Raw genomic sequence first — 19,726 nt, 5'->3', positions numbered from 1 at the left:
GGAGAGTTGTAACGGCCTAATTTTCAGTGGTGTCGGAAATAGTGATTTGAGATCACTAAATCCGACAAATAAGATTGAACAAGATAGTAATTTAATATTTATGAGTTAAGCAAGAATTTAAAAGAATTTATTAGGTCAAAAGAATTTAAAATAATTTAAAAGAATTTATTAGTGATTTGAGATCACTAAATCCGACAAATAAGATTGAGCAAAAGGATGCAATTCATACTTCTAGAAATTTCCTTTTTTTAATAAATTATATACAATCTTAAATAATATGGCTGTAAAATTTCATAAAATTCACAAATTTTACCATAAATTTATCATCCTTTTCAATTTAATCCCTAATTGATAATTTCATCAAAATTTTCTTTACAAAAATTGTTTATCTAACAACAACCATTCATTTTCTATCATCAAACTTCAAAATTCAAGCATATTCATCAATGGAAAAACCCTAATACTTTAACAATTTTACAAATTAATCCCCGAACTAGCTAGATACATACCTATTTGAATAAAATAAGCTTGTCTGAATTCAAGCTTCCATGGCTAGGTTTCTTTCTTTCTTTTTCTTTTTTTTTTTTTTGGTGGATGATGATGAGAATAGATTATTTTATTTTATTTATTATAACTTTAATCACTAATTTCCAAAATTAACCTTAATATTTTATTCAATTTCTAATGATGACTACTCATGCTTAACCACTAAGCACTTTATTTACTATATAAGGACCTCCAATTTAAAATTATATAGCTATTTAATACTTTTAACTATTAGAACACAACCTTTGCACTTTATGCAATTTAGTCCTTTTTTTTATCAAATTAAGCATGTAAACGGTAAAATTTATTAACGAAATTTTTATACGATACTTTTATCATATTGTAGACCATAAAATAATATTAAACTAAATTTTTTGACTTCAGATTTGTAGTCTCGAATCCACTGTTCCGATTTAATTAAAAACGGGTTGTTACAGTTACAATTATTACATGACTTTCATTGATGACTATTCTTGATATGAATATGTATATCTAATGCACTGCAAAAGCGAAACATTTGATAAATTTTGAGAGTTTCATGCGAAAGTGGAAAAATAATTTTGAGACCGTCGCCAGAGTCGAGCACGAGGTGTTAACGGACTTAATTCATTAATTAAACAGCTCAAACAATTTATTTTAGAATTTCTAGACAAGCTGGCTAATTGCATCACAGTCGCTAAAAAAATCATATCTCGAGTTACAAAATCGAAATCCAATTCCGTAAATTTTTCCTGAAACTAGACTCAGATATCTACCTACTAATTTTTTTCTAGAATTTTTGGTTGGGCCAATTAGTACATTTTCTTAGTTAAAGTCTCCCCTGTTTCAGGGTTTGGCTACTCTGACCCCTATGCACTACAAATCAAATTTCTTCCTGTACAGAGATCCAATGACTATGAAGTTTGTTTCTATTGAAAATATACTCAATAAGGAATCTATAAATATAAAATTTGAGTCCTAATTATTTTTACACAATTTATGGTTAATTTATAAAATCAGAATAGGGGATCCAAAAATCGCTCTGACCCTGCTTCACCAAAATGTAAATATCTCATAAAATACAACCTTTTTACCTATTTTGTTTCTTCCACATGAAAATAGATTCATTAAGCTTCAATCACATATTTTATTCAGCATCTAATTCTATTTCTACTATTTTTACTGATTTTTCAAATTCACGTCATTGCTATTGTATGACACTGTTTTATAGCCAATTTCACCATTTTATGGTTTTCCATGGAGTTGGTAATACATTAAGCATACATAACACTAAATATAAATTTTGATTAGCCATTCCAATAGCTAATCATCAACAATCATTTCCACATCACTCATTCACCATATCATAAGATTATATACACAAAAGGATTATAATGCTATACATGCCATATTCCCAAAATATGTAAGCCACTATACCGAGATGGTCCGTTGATAGTGTGAGCGTACCTCCGACCGTCCTAATCTCCAAGCCATCTTGTCAAAACTACAAGGAATGGAAGGGAGGGAGTAAGCATAAATGCTTAGTAAGTTCACATGTAAATAGCAAGTAACATAACCATGCAATAATACGAAGTCCACATTTGCATAATATCACCAAAGCATTCATATCATATTTCTCATTCATGATCTTACCATATTATTGTTATATTGAAGTCTCAACCTGAGGGTTAAGTATATACCTGTACAAAGTATCCGTTCCACAACACTTACCAACTAGTCACTTTCATCTCGAGAATTCTTCCATTTCACTAGAACTTTACCCGTTGAACACAATCGGAATATAATTCAGATACACGGATTTCATGCACGTAAGTGCCATACCCGCAGCTAGACAAAATCAATAGCCTGCGGAAATTATGTAGCCAAGCTACCATGTAACCCGCCCATAAGTGAACTCGGACTCAACTCAACGAGCTCGGGCGTTCGCATCCATAAGTGAACTCGGACTCAACTCAACGAGCTCGGATGCCTAGTTACATCTCACGAACTCGGACTCAACTCAACGAGTTCGGAACTCAAATATCCTAGTGATATGTCACTTGTATCCTAATCTATTCCCAAGGTTCAAACGGGTTTTTTCCTCGATTACACATCTTTGCCCTCTTCCACGGAATGTCGAAACTGATACTCGGTAGCAATTCATATTTAACAAGTAGTACACATAATTTGCATATTACTCAATAATAACCACAAAGCATAATATTTCATGATATTAATCATCATATCATATAAATAACATTAAATTACTTAAAATGACAATTATGTTACTACATTTACACCTGAACTTACCTCGTATGCGAAAATGGTCATTTTTACCATTTTGTCCACAACTTGGTATTTTGCCGATTTTAGCCCGAATTTCGATTTTCCTTGCTAATCAAGGCTTAAAAGTGTTGAAACCCTAGCTATGGTGGAGAGCAAAATTCAGCAGCAACTTATGGAGAAGATGACCATTTTTGTGTTATTTTTCTCATTTTATTTCATTTAATATCCAAATGCCCTTCCTTACTAAACTTTTAAAATGTAATACCCCTACCCGTATTCATTTCCGGAATAGGGTACGAGGCATTACCGGAGTTTACGAATTAATTTTTTTTTTTATATTCAATATAGCCCTTTTATAAATATCTAACATTCCCTGCAATATTAAATAGAGACCAATCCACATCAACCAAATCAATTCAACATATTTTCATACGATTTTCCTATCATATAAATTTTCAAGCAAAAATATTGAAATAAATTTCTCTTTAAATCGGATCTATGGTTACGAAACCATTGTTCCGATAACCTTGAATTTAGGCCATTACACAAAAATTTCATCCATGTCCAATTTTTGTCCATAAACTTAGAAATTGGTCAAATTTCTACTTAAGACCTCCTAATTAATATTTCAAAGCAATTTCATGCTAGAAACTTCTAGAATGCAAGTTTAGCAACTTATTCAATTTAGTCCCAAATTTCAAATTAAGCACTCTATGCATAGAATTTCTTCACGAAAGTTTCACACAATCATGCAATCATATCATAGACCTCAAAATAATTATAAAATAATTATTTCTATCTTAGATTTGTGGTCTTGAAACCACTATTCCGATTAGGCCGTAATTCGGGATATCACAGATGTGAAGTCAGGCACTCAGCTAACTACATCTGGTTTTCATCTTTCTTTGGATGACTATCCTAAGACAACGGAAGAAAGATAGCATATAAGTAAGGTTTCATATGTTTCAGAAGTTGGAAGCCTTATGTACATTATGCTTTGCATACGTACAGATATCTATTTAGCTGAAGTAATAATAGACGTGGTGAAAGTAGCTTCTGAATATAACCTTGCAGATTTGTTTATTAAGACTCTTGTAACTAGGAGTTTTAACAAACACGTCGAGGATATGAGAATGCGAAACATAACACATTTACTTCACTAGGGCAGGTGGGAGATTGTTGGGAAATGTATCAATGTTGTAGTAAACATGTAATTGTTTTATATGTATTTGAATGATGAATGAATAAATAAAGTTAATTTCACATTTCACTATTATGTTTTTTGTATTTTCGTCTTTAATGTTTTGTATGCATAGAGAAATTGTGACAAGCAAATATTAGCTCATTGATTGTTTAAGTTCAAATTGATGATAAGTGGCATTGTAAGAACGTTTATATTATGAAAAAGATAACTTACTTCAGTAAATAATCTAAATGAGTTTGTAATCTTATAAAAGAATCAAAGTGAGCATTTGATTCAATTAGTTAGAAAGATTATTATGTCATCTACAATTTCAATTGGGGAGATGGCTAGTCTTGGCTATCAAAGTAGTTGACTCCATGGGTAGAGACATAGATGTATTCATTAGAAGAATGATACATTTTACTGGACCCAAGATTAATTAATTTTGAATTCATTTGTGACGTTCATGGTGTGATTTACCTAAATCCTGAGTTAGTCACTGACCATGTGTATGTAACTTATGTACTTTGGTATAAGTGAAGGCTTATGCTTTAAAGATAATTGAGCTCATAGCCGGAATGTTGGGTACGTAACATCTATATGGTATGACTTTACTAGCAACAATGGAATTCATAGCTCGATTAATGAGTTAACGGTATCCTCTTATTAGCATTGTCTGAATTGATGAATATGGAATGTGACCACAAGAACAAACAATTTATCACAGTCATTTGTTGACAATGATCATATTAATCATTAAGAAGACACAATGGTGACAATGAGATAAAATAGGATTTGTATTAAGTGAATAGATTTAATCATTAAGACAACGCAATGGTCACTAGGCCTGGACTGAACTGGTAATAGCTGAATCAGCTTGAGGGTGTTGTGAGGGTGTCGCACCTGCGATGGCACCACCGAACACGACGGTGCTGATGACGGCATTCCGATGACCGACGGGTGGTCCTTCAACGGTTGAACAGTGGAAGAATCACACTCCTACTGGAACTCTATCAGATAATTTGATTTCAGATGAATTATTCCAAAAATAATATTATTTTAATATATTTAATATTAACTTTAATTTACTATTTATCTTGATAGTATTTTATTAGGTTAATATTAAATCGATTATCTTAATATTAAAATTAATAGAATATTTATCTATAAGATAAATATTCTATTAATATAATAAGATTTAATATTGAATTTAGTCTAATATTTATCGTGAAAAGTATTATATTAATTTAATATTAAAGTGATTAAATTTAATCATAATTGAACTATCTAAACTCTTTCTATATAAAGAGAGTCATGGGTTATTATTTTTCACACACTTGAATTTAAGAGAAAATTGTAGAGAGAAAATTCTCTGAACAAATTATTTCAGAAAATTTCTAGAGATATTTTTAATATTTATAACTTGATCCAAAAGTATAGAAAAATTGTGAAATTACTCCACTAGTAATTTTGCAGAAATTTTTATGATTCAAAGCAAGCCTACATTTGGCACATGTGGGTTTGAGAATTGCGGAGAAGATTACTCAGTCGAAGCGTTCATCCTAGATGAATAAAAAATGTATAATTTTAATTAAGTGTTTATTACTTTAGATATCACAACTAATTTTTTGTTTTGAAAAAATTTTTAAAACTCTAATTTTTCCCTTAAATTTATCTTTTGTTGTGTTTTCCAATTTTGATTTTCCAACATGAACTTGGCAAATAAGTCCATATTGTCCCCTGAACTTAAAAATAGGTCCATTTTTTATCTCTAAACTTGAAAAATCTAAAAGCTTGATGATGTGACATTGTGAGTTTGAAAAAAAAATTAGATGATGATGTGATACAATCTCATAATGTTATATTCAGTGTTTTAATAACCAAACCCATGGTTGAACAGGTTAGACCACTAGTTCTCAATTCAACCAGTTCGATTGGTTCGACTGTTGGACTAACAATAATTAAAAATTCTTAATAATCTAAAAAGAAAGATAAAACCAATTTTACTTGGCTTTTTAGATTATTATGAATTTTTAATTATTTATTTAATTATTGTTGGTCCAACGATTGAACCGTCTAGTTTTACTTAGCTTTTTAGATTTTTATGAATTCTTAATTGTTTATTTAATTATTGTTTGTCCGATGTTCGAATCAGTCAAATTGATTGAATTGAGAACTGATGATCTAACCTATTCATCCATCGATTTGATTATTAAAACATTGAATATGACATTGTGAGATTGTATCACATCATCTAATTTTTTTTTTTCAAACTTAAAGTGTTACATATATTTCTAGTTCAAGGATAAAAATGGACCTAATTGTCAAGTTCAAAATAGACCAAAAAAATACAAGTACCAAAGTGAACTTAGTTGTCAAGGTTAGGGCCAATGTGGACTTACTTGCCAAGTTTAAAGGCCAAAAGTTACATTATCCCTTTTTTTTTTACAGTCATTGCTTAAATGAATAACTATTTTCAAATTCAAAAGTGAAAATGAATAGAAAAAAATTGGGGGCCAATATGAATCTTGCCAAATTCAAGGGCTAAAAGTTATGATTCTTCTTGTATTTTATACATCACTAAATTAAATGTATTGTTGTTATGATGTGTGTAAGCTTGAGGAAGTGGAGGAATATGTTCTCCACTCGGATTCCCTTGTCATTGTCAATAAAGCAACCTCCTTTCGCCTCCGTTGTTTTCTTCTTCCTGCCAATAAAAAAGCCCTGCCAATGTTGTGTGGGGCCCACTTCTTTTTTCAGTCCAAAGTCATAATTGATCGTGCCTTTTTTGGGCTTTCGACCCAAAAATCCTTTTTTTTTGTTTGTTCATCGACAAGATGGGCCCTTCTGGACTTGTCCAGATCCGAAATCAAACCCAAACTAACCATTAATGAACAGAAAGAAACAAACTGAAAAAGGAAGTCAACCACCAATGGCATGCCAAAACTCATCACCCAAATTAACCAATTAACAACACTCCACCTCTTTATTTTCCTTTACGTCTCTTGTCTTCTACTTCAATAAAATTTTAACATTTTCATTATATCTAATAATAAAATGTCAAAATTACATTTTTTATGAAAATTAAGAATTTTTAAATGTTAAATAAAACGTATTTAAACATAATCTATACTTTTACTTAATTTATAATTGTACCAAAAATGTATCAAAAATCAATTTAATTAGAAAATAACTAAAAATATTTAGTTTTTTAAAGTGAATATTACAAGTATATTTTTATCTTTTCAGAATATTTTTATATAAAATTTAAAAAATTGTTCATATAATAAAATTAAAACTTAAAACACATATATTTTAAAATCAACTTTATTTTTTAATAAAATCCTTTAATAACAATATAAACAATTGTGCTATAATTGAATAACAATACTAGCCACCGTTGCCCCTTGCCTATTGGCAACCTCTAGGCCCACTGGCGCTTGGCAGTGCTGGCCACGCCCCCCAACACTATACAGTCCCCATCACAATTGGGAGCAGCTAATCTAACCTAATCAACAGAATTATTCTCCTTCTCTCTCTTTTCTATTTATAATATATAGGGTGAACTGTAAACAATATTATTAAACAATTAATAAATTTATATTTTAATTATTTAACTTCAAAAATTATAAAATAATTATTAAATTATTCAAAAATTTTATTTAAGTTATTAAACTACTCGAAGTTTTTATTTAAGTTATAAGGATGTTAAGTTATTTTTTTTATTAAAAAAATTTGGTTAGCAAGCTCCAAGAGACGATTTGACGATCAATACTCATTAATTAATAGAAGAACATACCTTAAATCTAATTCAATTTGATGATCAATGTCGATGATTGGAAAATAAAATTGTTTAGATTTTGGTTTGTAAATTTGTAACATTCAAAGTTGTTTCATGAAAAAAAAAAAACTAAACTATAGAAGAGAAGAGAGTGGAGAGCTTTCGATTGGCAGCTGCAGTGCGAACAGAGAAAGCCATACAACAACAATTTTAATAGCTCGATGACTTAAATAAAAACTTTTAAATAATTCAATGATCATTTTGTAACTTTCCAAAATTAAATGACCAAAATGTAAAGTTGCTAATAGTTTAATGACCTTGGATGTAGTTTATTTTACCAACACTAGTATAAACTAAAATAATTTTACATCTTTTATAATTTTATATCATTAATATTTTAATAATTTAATTAATAAATTTATCAATATAATTATAATTATAATATATAAATTTTAAAATATTACATCCATAGATAATATAAATTAAATATAGTATTTATATATATTTAATTTGATCCGATATTTCTATCACATCCATAGATAATATTACTTAAAACCTTTAACATACACGAAACTCAATTATGTTCATCAACAAGAAGAGTAATAACCTGAGTTGAAATCATTGTTATATATAAAAAAAAAAGAAGTTAACATACATAATTTAACTTAAATGAAACATAAAAAGTAAGCGTGGGTAAATGTAAAGATTAACTAATTGAATCTCCTTCTTAATATATATATATATAAATAAAAGCATAAAATTGTGAGTTTGAATTACATTAATTTAATTGAAAGTAAAATAAAATAAAGAATAACATAAAACAAATAAAGAATGTAACTCTTCTCTGTTTTATCATCTAAAGCAAGTGTTAGCATATCTATCATGCTCAGCGTATACCGTCTGTATGCCTGGGGTTTATATATACTATGAAAAATCAATCCTACAAATAAAAAATAAAAAAAAATGACTTTAAGTGTACATTCTACCCAAGATAATGATAATCACAAAATAATAAAAGAAGAAACAATCTAACTAATTATAGTATGTAGGAAGCAGCATGTACTGTTACTATTGGCGAGTGTTGTATAATCTAGAGCCAATCATTTTGAGCTCAAATTTCTTGACAGATCCAGCAAGGTCCCTCAAGGTGGTGTCCAGAACAAAAGGGTTATTTTCAAAGTTGATGTCGGTAGAATTAACCAGGTTTCGGCATGGCTCTCGTCTTTGTGCAATGGTTCCATGATAATGAAAATACTTGATCCTGCCCTCCGTCTTGTGGGTGGTCTTGGCCCCTGCCCCTAGGTTCTGTGACATGTGAACCCCTGTTGCATACACGTTGCGTGGTTGAATTGCGTACTTCCGGTCCCTCCTTATTCCTCTTTTCACATCTCTATATACCAGCTTCTCGAACCCCCATCTCCTGCACGTTTACATTTACATCGTCAATAACCCACACATACCAACCCCCACTACCTATCTATATATCATTCAACCTTATACGTTTCAACAAGTCAACTTTTGCGCATGGCATGCAAATCAGAACAAGATGATGCATTTGGAATATTCCCCCTAGCTGTAATATTAATAGCTATTACTAATTTGCTAGTCCTTTCATTGTAAGGTTTCCTTATTTGTTTACTAGTTCTCTGTTATTTTCCGCCAAAGGTAATAAATAAATCCATCTGAAGAATATCAATCTGCAAGACGTTGCAATCCTATCTGGTTCAAGGAGATCAGCTAAATAAAATAGCTGTCTTGAAATAGGAATTTACAGCAAATAAGAAACTAGTTGCAATCTAAGCTTATCTTACATATATTCCCAACAAGAGGAGAGTTTCCATCTTACAATTAAAGCCAATACTAGCAGCTGTCCTAATCTCTCACCACCATCAACATGATTGAAGATTCAATACCTTTCTGAATTTTGTTGCCTAAGTTCAGCAATCGAAGGACTGATTGGAATGTTCCCTTAAAACAAATGTGACCTTTGAACCAAATAGCAAGGGTCCTAAATCCTAATCAAGAGTACATAACAATGATTCTGAAAACAAATTTGGAACTCCCCTGTTCCACCTGCCCTAGCTAATACAGTCAGGACTATTACAGGGTAAAATAACTACAACCATGTAGAAAGCACTTGATTTTGGTTTTCAACATCAGCTGTGAAATTGTTGCAATCAGTTAACCATCACAAGATCAATTACAATTATCAGACTAATAGCCAGTGAAATTGACAACCAGAGCAGAGTTTATGTTTCCCTTTCTGTGCTAGGAAGGTATACTAGTAGTGCTAGTAGTTAAAAAGGTTTGGAATTTCATGGATTAACGAAATCCAGCCAATTTCTTATAATTTTAATCACCCTCATGTAAAATCTTCCCAAATAGGATAAGGCATAAGCATTAAATCGAAATTTCTGCAGCTAGAGACAGAAACATAATTAATCGGTCAAATAATAGAAACAAGCATACCTGTGACGTTTAGCAGCATCAACAGAGTGGCAAAGCTTGTTGCTCATAGGCATCTGCTCAATAGTGATCTGAGAATAGTCGGAGAGGGAATCGAGCACAGAACCAAGGGTGGTCTTGGGAGGCACAAAGATGTACTCATCCACATCGAAGAAGAATATCCATTTTGCCATAAACTTGTACCTGTGCAAGCAATCGTTCACCACCAAGAACTGGTTGTGGTAGTACCCATCGAATCTCTCCTGCTCCCTTATGTCTTGAAGCGACACATAGCCAAGCTCCATCCATGGCTTTAAAACCTCCAACACTTCCTCATGGACCCCACCGGCGTCGTGTATAACGAAATGAGACCTCTCCCCGAACAGCCTGACATGATAGACGATCCACTCCCTCACTCTCTGGGGACTCAGCGTCCCGTACAAGGAAGATCCACAGTAAAGGTAATCGTACTTGGGTTTGGAGGTGAAGAGAGAAAGATTGAAGGTACCGGGTGGTTCTGTCAAGGCAGGGATGGTGTCGGTGAGGTTGAATTTGGAGTCACCTCCTCCAGATGTGGAGGCGTGGAGAAGGAGCGTCCCTCCAGAGTTGTCCAGGTTAACGGGATGGGAGAAGGTACAATTCACCACGACCACAGTATAAACGCGGCCATAACCCCAGTCAGGAAGAATCTTGTAAGCAAGGCTACTAGTGATGTTGGTGTTGTTTTGTTTAGTATTGGAAGGAAGCCACTGGCACTGGTACGCTGGGCGGGAGTAGAGATGGAGGGGCTTGGAGGCGAGGCCAACGATGGCAAAGGAGTTGGGGCCGCCCCGGTATGTGCCCATGGTGATGAAGTTATAGGCGGCAGCACCGTAGGGATGGAATGCACGCCGTAGGATGCCGCTGGAGAGGAGGTCATCAGATTGTGTGTCGGAAAGGGAGGGAGAGGGGGAGGCGGCGATTGGCGAGATGCAGAAGCGGAGATCAGAGGCGGATATGGTGAAGCGAGAAGGGACAAATTGGAGGAGGGTAACGAGGGTGCAAAGGAGGAGGAGTGCTGTTAACAAGAGCTTGAGTTCAGCAGCGAAGTTGCATACCACCCCAACTACCATCCTCTTCTGCTTCTCTCCACCTGATCTCTCTTTTCCCATTGCAAAGGAACACTAATGTAAGAACCCAAAGCTTCTCTTCTGCACTGCGGCCTCACAGCTATGTCTATAAGAATAAAGACAGCGATGCAAAGCCTAATTCGAGGAACATGGCAAGAGAGATGAAGGAAACTATTCTTTGTCCATTAAACTCTCTCTTTCCATCTGTCTCTCCCTGTCGTCTTCTTTTTATTATTATTATTAAATAAACTTTTATATTATTATTTACTTAAAAGTTTGGACCATTCCTTCCAAAAAAAAAAATTGGACCGGCGGTGTCAAACATAAATAACTTTATATATAACATAACATAACATAACTTATAATAAAAAATTGAGCCAGCAATTAAAACCTAGTTTTAAACAAAACCTTGTAGTCCAAGTTTCTAATGTTCCATGATTTAATTAATTATATTAATAAACAAATACCACCCCCACTCCTTACTCTTTGCATTAAACTTTTCTTGAATTTCTTTTCACTTTTAAAAGAAAATTTTATATGATATTATTTTATTGGTTTATTATTAAAGTATTTATCTCTAATCAACCTCATGTTGTAGCATAATGATTAAGTGTGTTTACCGTCTCAAGTGTGTGTGGCCTAGATTCTAATCGTGTTAGTCGTTTAGACTTTACTTTGTTATTGTAATTCACCAAAAAAAATATTTATTCCCAACAAGAATGAATACTTTCCTCATTATGAATGTTTTTGAAGAAATAAACTATACTTTTTTCACATAATATTATTAATGGTTAAAAGAATAGATCACAACATTGAAAATTTCAACCATTTTTTATATTTTAATTACAATTAGTTATATCGTACATAAGAGAAAAAAAATCTAATTTCTTTTTTAACACAAGCATTTGTCTATAGTAACATGACAAGGCTAAAAAAAAAAAGAAAGTCCGACAACTCCAATTCGACATTGCTATCTCACGCCAAATTAGCAAGATAGTTTACGCACTTGTTACCTTCTCTAAAAATTTGTCTAGCATCTATTACTTGACTTTTTGTTGATCAAGCTCCGACAATCATTCACCAAATCACTCAATGGATGGGAATCATCATATGGCTTTTTGATAAAGTCGATTACCAACCTAGCATCCAACTCCACAATTAATTGTTAAATGCCCAAGCCCTTTGCTAATCACAAGTATTCTCACACCTTCAAAGTTTTGCTTGTAGACTATATGTTTGTCCTATCTTGTATATAAATCCCTTCATGATGAGAATCAAAGAGTAAATGTAGTTGTCCAAGCTCAAATGAGTAATTTTGGGCCAATAGCTCGTGCTAAGGCCAAACAAATATAAGTTGAAATTGTATTATTCATGTAAGAATATTCAGCCCAATTACAGAAGCTCAAAGAAAATGAATTTAAGCCCAAAGAAGACAAGCCCAAGTTCGTTTCACTTTTACTGTGCAAGAGCTTGGAAAATTTCTAGTTTACTTTTGAGTTTCTGCTTTCATTAAATACATAACATGCATGAATGGGGAAGTGAGTGCATGAATGAATATATGTATGGTTAGATGCATGAACTTAGATACTTATACTTGAACATTAATTATTAATGCATGTATTTAGCCTATGCTTGGGGGCATGTCCCAAGTTCCTATAAATACCCATTCATAATAGTGAAACAGGATGTTGAATGTTCTAAAATTTAGAATTAGCTTATTCTTATTCTCCTCCACTCTTTTCTAAGCAATTTTCTTTGTTTAGTGGTGAGTAAACTTGATTCTTATTACTCTACCTTCTTTCTTTTTTAAAATGTGGTAAATCAACCTAGTTCTTATTTGTGGCAGATTTTTCTTATCAACCAAGGTTGCTAAGTTTTTTTTTTCATTTTCCTTTGTTTTTAGTTGTAATTGTCTTCAATAATTTATGTCAGTATTTCTTGATACATGGGCTCATCATATTGGTATCAGAGCTTTAGGTTGTACTGTATTTCCCCGAATTAAACCCATGAAAAATAATTTTCCACCAACTAATGTGAGAGGAATTTCCATGGAACAAGCTAAAATCATTGGTTTATAAAGAAGGTAAGAATAAATGATGATGCAACTCAGGCGATTAACTCAAGCATTCGAAAGAATGGCAATCCAACCACCACTTTAAGCATAAGCACTAAGGAAGGATGATCGTGATGGTGTCGAACATGAGGATGATGGTAGTTTGGATGGTGTAGAGGATGTAGTGGAAGTTGAATAGCCACGACAAAGGATACAACAATAGAAGTCAAATTTGAAGTTGAAGATTCCCTAATTCAAAGGAACTAGCTCTTTAAGGAGTACTTAAAATGGGTGTAATGAATGGAGAAGATTTTGAGTATGAAGACTACTCGAAAACTAGAAAATGGCAACTTGTTGCCCTTGACTTCACAGATTATGCCAATTTTTGGTGAGAAAACTTGAAGGCCCAACATTAAAGGGTAGGTGAAGGGGAGATTAGAAGTTGGAGACTCATTAAAAGACTTATACAATGAAGATTTGTTCCTATATATTATAGGCAAGAGTTATACATCAAATTGGAAAGCTTGAGATAATGAGGTATGTGTGTAGAGGATTATGTTAATGAGTTTGAGACGTTGATGCAGTGTAAACTGCAAGAACCTTGAGAACAAACCATTGCTAGGTTCATTGTTAGATTAAATAAAGAAATAGTTGATGTTCTTAAACTACAACTTTATGTGTTTTTGGAAAATGTGATCAAGGTAGAAAGGCAATAGGAATGTGGTGCAACCAAACGTAAAGTTTCAAGGCCAAATACTTGCAAGACGCCCAATGCTGCACATGCATCGTCAGGTGTGGAAACGAAGTAGATTAGACGAAAAAAGAAAATTGGCGATTCTAGTAAATCACAAACGGAGTCTACCAAAGGCAAGGAAAATGTTAGGAAATCCAAAGCCCAATCTAAGAGCAGTCGTGACATAAAGTGTTTCAAGTGCCTTGGTGTTGGACATATTGGTTCAGAATGTCCAAATAAGCGTGTGATGGTCCTTGGAGAGACACATGGAGAGATTGAAAGTGATATGAGATATGAATATTCAGATCATGTATGAGGGGACATATCATATATACTCTTGACTCGTATTAATTGTAAGTCCTTGGCCAAGATAACTAGTTAGGGTTAATAGAATGAGTTGAAAAACTAAAAAGGATATGTAAAGATAGACATCGTGCCATGATTTTTGGCTTATTTGGATACAAGATGGAAGGATCGAATTACACATAGATACTAAACACTGAAAGGCTTTGTAAAAAAAATATTTTAACTCTTCCAATAATTAGGGATCATGATAGGCTGCTAGATCTGACTCATGGTCTACAAATATAATTATTTCTTGATTGAAATAAATTACATTTGTTGCCAACATAATTGGAAGCCTAATGGGTCACAAACGAGAATGGAATTTGGAAATCAAAACAAGAAAGAACTAAATTGAATAGTTCAACAAAGTTTAAAGGGATAAAGTGTAATTAATTAAAAGTTGATTAAAACCCTATCCTAAATATTCTAACTTAGCCACACATCTCTGGTATTTTTTTTTTTGGTATGTATTTTTCATGGATAAATAAAAAATAGAACAAAGATTATTCCTTGAATTTTTGCTTCTAGTTTTCTTATTGGAAGTGAAATTGAGATTGAAAATGGTGAGGATTTGCATAATCAGATAGCTAGCACTATCTTGGAAAAGTGGATCTTGACCTTATGAAGGTTTTCTAAATTCCTAATGTGGATTACTGTTAGAGGTCAGACTTTTGGATAATTGTAGGTTTTCGACAACTGAGCCTTATGTTCGTATGCAAACAAAGAAAGCATTGAACGAGGATGGCGAATACCCTTGTCCAAGATATAAATTCTTTTATTGTATTTCATGAATGACGACATGATAAAATCATTCAAACTGATCTTTGGTGGAATCCGATTCGTTGTATGTTTTCTTTTTCGTTGCCTTTATTTTGATGCTCGTTTCAATTTTATTTTAATTTTTTTGCTATAATAGGATTCCAACAATTATTGCACATAGTCATGGGCCTTTGTCTACTGAATGAGACATATATACATATCAACATAAAAGAAAGGGTATGTATACCCCAAAAATTTACTCAGAAGTCCAAAAAATTCAACGCTCGGGTTTTTAATTCCACGCGCAGATTAGTGATAGTTTGTGAGTTTATAGTCAATCAATAACATTGTCAAAGAGTCTCCACAATCATTGTTTTGTAAGGACCCCTTGAAATAGTATAGTTTGACATGTACTAATAATTTACTAATTGGTTGATTTGGGTGTTTTGATTTTTATTCGGAATTTATTTGATAATTTTATTAAGTTTTGTTAAATGTTTTATTATTTGTATTATGTTATGAAATATTTATGTGGATGTCATTATCAATCCCATAAGTTATAAATCTCTTCCTATACCCCATAAGTTATGAGACTTTTCCTATACCCCATTAATATGGGAGATAAAAGGTCATGAACCTTTACATGCCCTATAATAATTAGAGAGTTACTTTTAACCCCTATATATATGGGGCACTTTTAACCCCTATATATATGGGGCTCATGTACTCATGAAAAATATATATAAAAAAGAAGATACACTCTCTCTTCTATATTCTCTCTACACTCTTTCTTCGATCACATTTTAGTTTATTCTTTCTTTATTATTTCACAACACGTTATCAGCACGAGTTTCTAATACAAGAAATCAAGGCCAACAAATTTTTCCTTAAAGATTTCCGAAGGACGCTTAGGTGAAGTAAGGGTAACAAGTTGATCTATTTCATTTGCATATGTGTTATTTCATTTGCATATTAACATGCTTTATTTTACATTATTGACTTGTATATTTTGTCTTATAGTTTTATAATGTCAAATCTTACAAAACTCGAATTTGTGGCTCTGGACATCACTAGAAATAACTATTTATCATGGGTACTAGATGCTGAAATTCACTTAGATGCAAAGGGTCTTGGTGAGACTATTAAGGAGGGAAATGAAGAAAGTACACAAGATAAGGCCAAGGCCATGATTTTCCTTCGCCATCACCTCCATGAAGGTCTAAAGACCGAATATTTGACTGTTAAGGACCCTCAAATTCTTTGGGCCAATCTAAAGGAAAGATATGACCACCAGAAAACTGTGATTTTGCCTAAAGCTCGTTATGAGTGGCTGAATTTAAGATTGCAAGACTTTAAGTCTGTTAGTGATTATAACTCAGCCATGTTCAGAATCACTTCACAATTGAATTTATGTGGAGAGAAGATTACTAATACAGAAATGTTAGAAAAAACATACTCAACTTTCCATGCAAATAATGTTGTCCTGCAGACACAATCGTAAAAAATGCTTCCAAAAATATTCTGAATTAATTTCTTGTCTCCTAGTGGCGGAGCAAAACAACGAGCTGCTAATGAAAAACCATAAATTACGCCCAACTGGCTTTGCTCCATTCCCTGAAGCGAATGTGAGTTTACACAATGGGCAAGAATTAAAAGAAACACACCATGCAAATAGTAGTGTGCGTGGCCGTGGTCATGGACGAGGGCGTAGCCGCGGACATAGATATGGATATAGTCGAGGTGGTCGTTTTAAAAATTCACATTCCTACCAGAAGTGGGATCGAAAAAATGGTAACAGGGAAGAGAAAGAAAAAGGTGAAAATGTGACTAATGTATGCTATCGTTGTGGAGGAAAACGATATTGGTCTCGTGTGTGTCGCACACAAAAGCATCTAGTTGATCTTTATCAGCAGTCCATAATACAGAAGGGAAAGAAGTAGAAACCAATCTTGTGTATAAAGATGGCGAAGGTGATTTTGATGATGGCAATGCAACCCACTTAGAAGTGGCTGATTTTCTTTCTACCCTTGAAGGAAATTATTAAGGCCACAAATTTCGATAAATAATAAAATAAACCTCTACTATTCTATGTTTCATTTAGCAACTTTAATAATGATGTTATGACCTTTACTAGTGCTATGTTTTATGTGATAATTTTGTTTTATAGACTTTTTAGTAATTTGAACTTTGAATACCTATTTTCACCATTATGTGTGACATTTTGTGGTTATTTTGTTTCTTTGAAGAACATTATCTCGCAAAGGCAATCAGCTATGAATGGTGAAAATATATGTCTAGCAGACAGTGCAACTACTCACACCATATTGAAAGACAAGAGATATTTTTCTCATTTAATAATGAAAGAAGAAAGTGTGAGCAGCATATCTGGTAGTACAACTATTATAGAAGGCTCCGGAAGAGCAATTATTTTATTACCAAGGGGAACAAAAATTGAAATTATTAATGCATTATACTCCCCTAAGTCTCAAAGAAATTTATTGAGTTTTAAAGATATTCGCCAAAATGGATATCATATTGAGACTTTAAACGAAGGAAATTGTGAATTCCTTCAAATTACGAGTATTGCTCAAGACAATAAACAAATTGTTGAGAAATTGCCTGTATTCTTTACTGGTTTGTACTACACAAAGATCAGTTCTATAGAAACACATGCTATAGTAAACTAGAAGTTTACTAATGACTTTGTTCTTTGGCATGGCCGGTTAGGCCATCCCGGTTCAATAATGATGGGAAAAATAATTGAAAATTCATGTGGACATTCATTGAAGAGCCAGCAGATTCTTCAAAACATTACATGTGCTGCATGTTCACTGGGGAAATTAATAATCCGACCATCACCAGCTAAGATAAATAACGAACCACTTACTTTTCTTGAGCGAATTCAAGGGGATATATGTGGGCCTATACATCCCCAATGTGGACCATTTAGGTACTTTATGGTTTTAATCGATGCATCGAGTAGATGGTCTCATGTATTTTTGTTATCAACTCGCAACCTGGCGTTTGCGAGATTGCTTGCTCAATTGATTCGATTACGAGCCCATTTCCCAGATTTTCCTATTAAGACCATCCGTCTTGATAATGCTGGTGAATTTACTTCTCAGTCTTTTAATAACTATTGCATGTCCATTGGAATAAGTGTTGAACATCCTGTAGCTCATGTTCACACACAAAATGGTCTAGCAGAATCTTTAATAAAACGACTTCAATTGATAGCAAGACCATTACTTATGAAGCCAAAACTCCCAATCACTGCTTGGGGGCATGCAATTTTACATGCAGCTGCATTAATCGTATCAGGCCAACAAGTTATCATAAAGTCTCCCCCTTACAAATAGTTCATGGTCAGGAACCAAATATTTCCCATCTAAGAACATTTGGATGTGTCGTATATGTTCCAATTGCTCCACCACATAGAACTAAGATGGGACCTCAAAGAAGGTTGGGTATATATGTTGGATTTGAATCCCTATCCAAAATTAAATATCTAGAACCATCTACAGGGAATCTATTTACGGCTCGTTTTGCAGATTGTCATTTTGACGAGTCAATTTTTCTAACATTAGGGGGAGAAATCAAACAGCTGGATAAGAAAATTAGTTGGAAAGAGTTGTCATTAGCTCATCTTGATCCTCGAACTAAGCAATGTGATTTAAAAGTTCAAAAGATTATTCATTTACAAAGTTTAGCTAATGAATTGCCAGACGCATTTTCTAACCCAAAGAAAGTAACTAAGTCACATATACCAGCTGTGAATGCTCCAATAAAACTTGATGTCCCAGAAGGACAAAATCTAGTTGCTACTGAGTCTAATACACGCCTGAAGCGTGGTAGACCAATCGGTTCCAAAGATAAGGATCCTCGAAAAAAGAAAGGAGCAAAGATTAATGATGGCGAAATCAAAGAAAAATGATTATACCGGGATCTCCTGAAGAGACTATAGACATGACTGAAAGAATAGTTTCAGAAGAAAATCAGGTACCTGACAATGAAGAGATCTCTATTGATTAGAATAGTTTCAGAAGAAAATCAGGTACCTGACAATGAAGAGATCTCTATTGATTATGTCATGTCCGGTATAAAATGAAACCAAAATCAAATCGACGTCGATGATATTTTTGCATGCAATGTAGCACTAGATGTTATAAATAATAAAGAGGATTATGAACCAAAATCGATTGAGGAATGTAAACAAAGAGATGATTGGCCAAAATGGAAAGAAGTAATTGAAAATGAATTGAAATCGCTAGCGAAAAGAGAAGTGTTTGGACCTGTAGTCCGTATACCTACAGGTGTGAAACCAGTGGGATACAAATAGGTTTTTATGCGTAAAAGAAATGAAAAGAGTGAAATTGTAAGGTATAAAGCACGTTTAGTTGCACAAGGATTCTCACAAAGACCTGGAATTGATTATGAGGAGACATATTCTCCTGTTGTGGATGCAACTACATTTAGATTTTTGATAAGTCTGGCTATAAGAGAAGGG

General features: G+C 33.1%; 2 protein-coding genes across 3 annotated transcripts; one reads left to right on the top strand and one right to left on the bottom strand.

The window, feature by feature from the left end:
• Positions 1-8,481: 8,481 nt before the first annotated feature.
• LOC108476859 (galactan beta-1,4-galactosyltransferase GALS3-like) lies at positions 8,482-11,590 on the bottom strand. Of its 2 annotated transcripts, XM_017779221.2 has the most exons (3): positions 10,245-11,590; positions 8,839-9,195; positions 8,482-8,715 (listed from the first exon to the last, which is right to left on the bottom strand). In XM_017779221.2, the coding sequence occupies exons 1-2, from the start codon at positions 11,369-11,371 to the stop codon at positions 8,844-8,846; spliced, it is 1,479 nt and encodes a 492-aa protein (XP_017634710.1). In that variant the 5' UTR covers positions 11,372-11,590; the 3' UTR covers positions 8,482-8,715; positions 8,839-8,843. The 2 variants fall into 2 exon arrangements, with proteins under 2 accessions (XP_017634710.1, XP_017634709.1); XM_017779220.2 differs by having other exon boundaries at positions 8,482-9,195.
• A 4,656-nt stretch (positions 11,591-16,246) lies between these two features.
• On the top strand, positions 16,247-17,263 carry LOC128285373 (uncharacterized). Its single transcript, XM_053022881.1, has 3 exons — positions 16,247-16,583; positions 16,765-17,034; positions 17,145-17,263. Exons 1-3 carry the CDS (start codon positions 16,247-16,249, stop codon positions 17,261-17,263), a joined length of 726 nt encoding a protein of 241 aa, XP_052878841.1.
• Positions 17,264-19,726: the final 2,463 nt, after the last annotated feature.

This window comes from Gossypium arboreum, chromosome 12, assembly GCF_025698485.1.
Source record: "Gossypium arboreum isolate Shixiya-1 chromosome 12, ASM2569848v2, whole genome shotgun sequence".
Classification (NCBI taxonomy): Eukaryota; Viridiplantae; Streptophyta; class Magnoliopsida; order Malvales; family Malvaceae; genus Gossypium; species Gossypium arboreum.
Note: the sequence above shows the minus strand (reverse complement) of the source record. Positions and strands in the feature narration are given on the sequence as shown.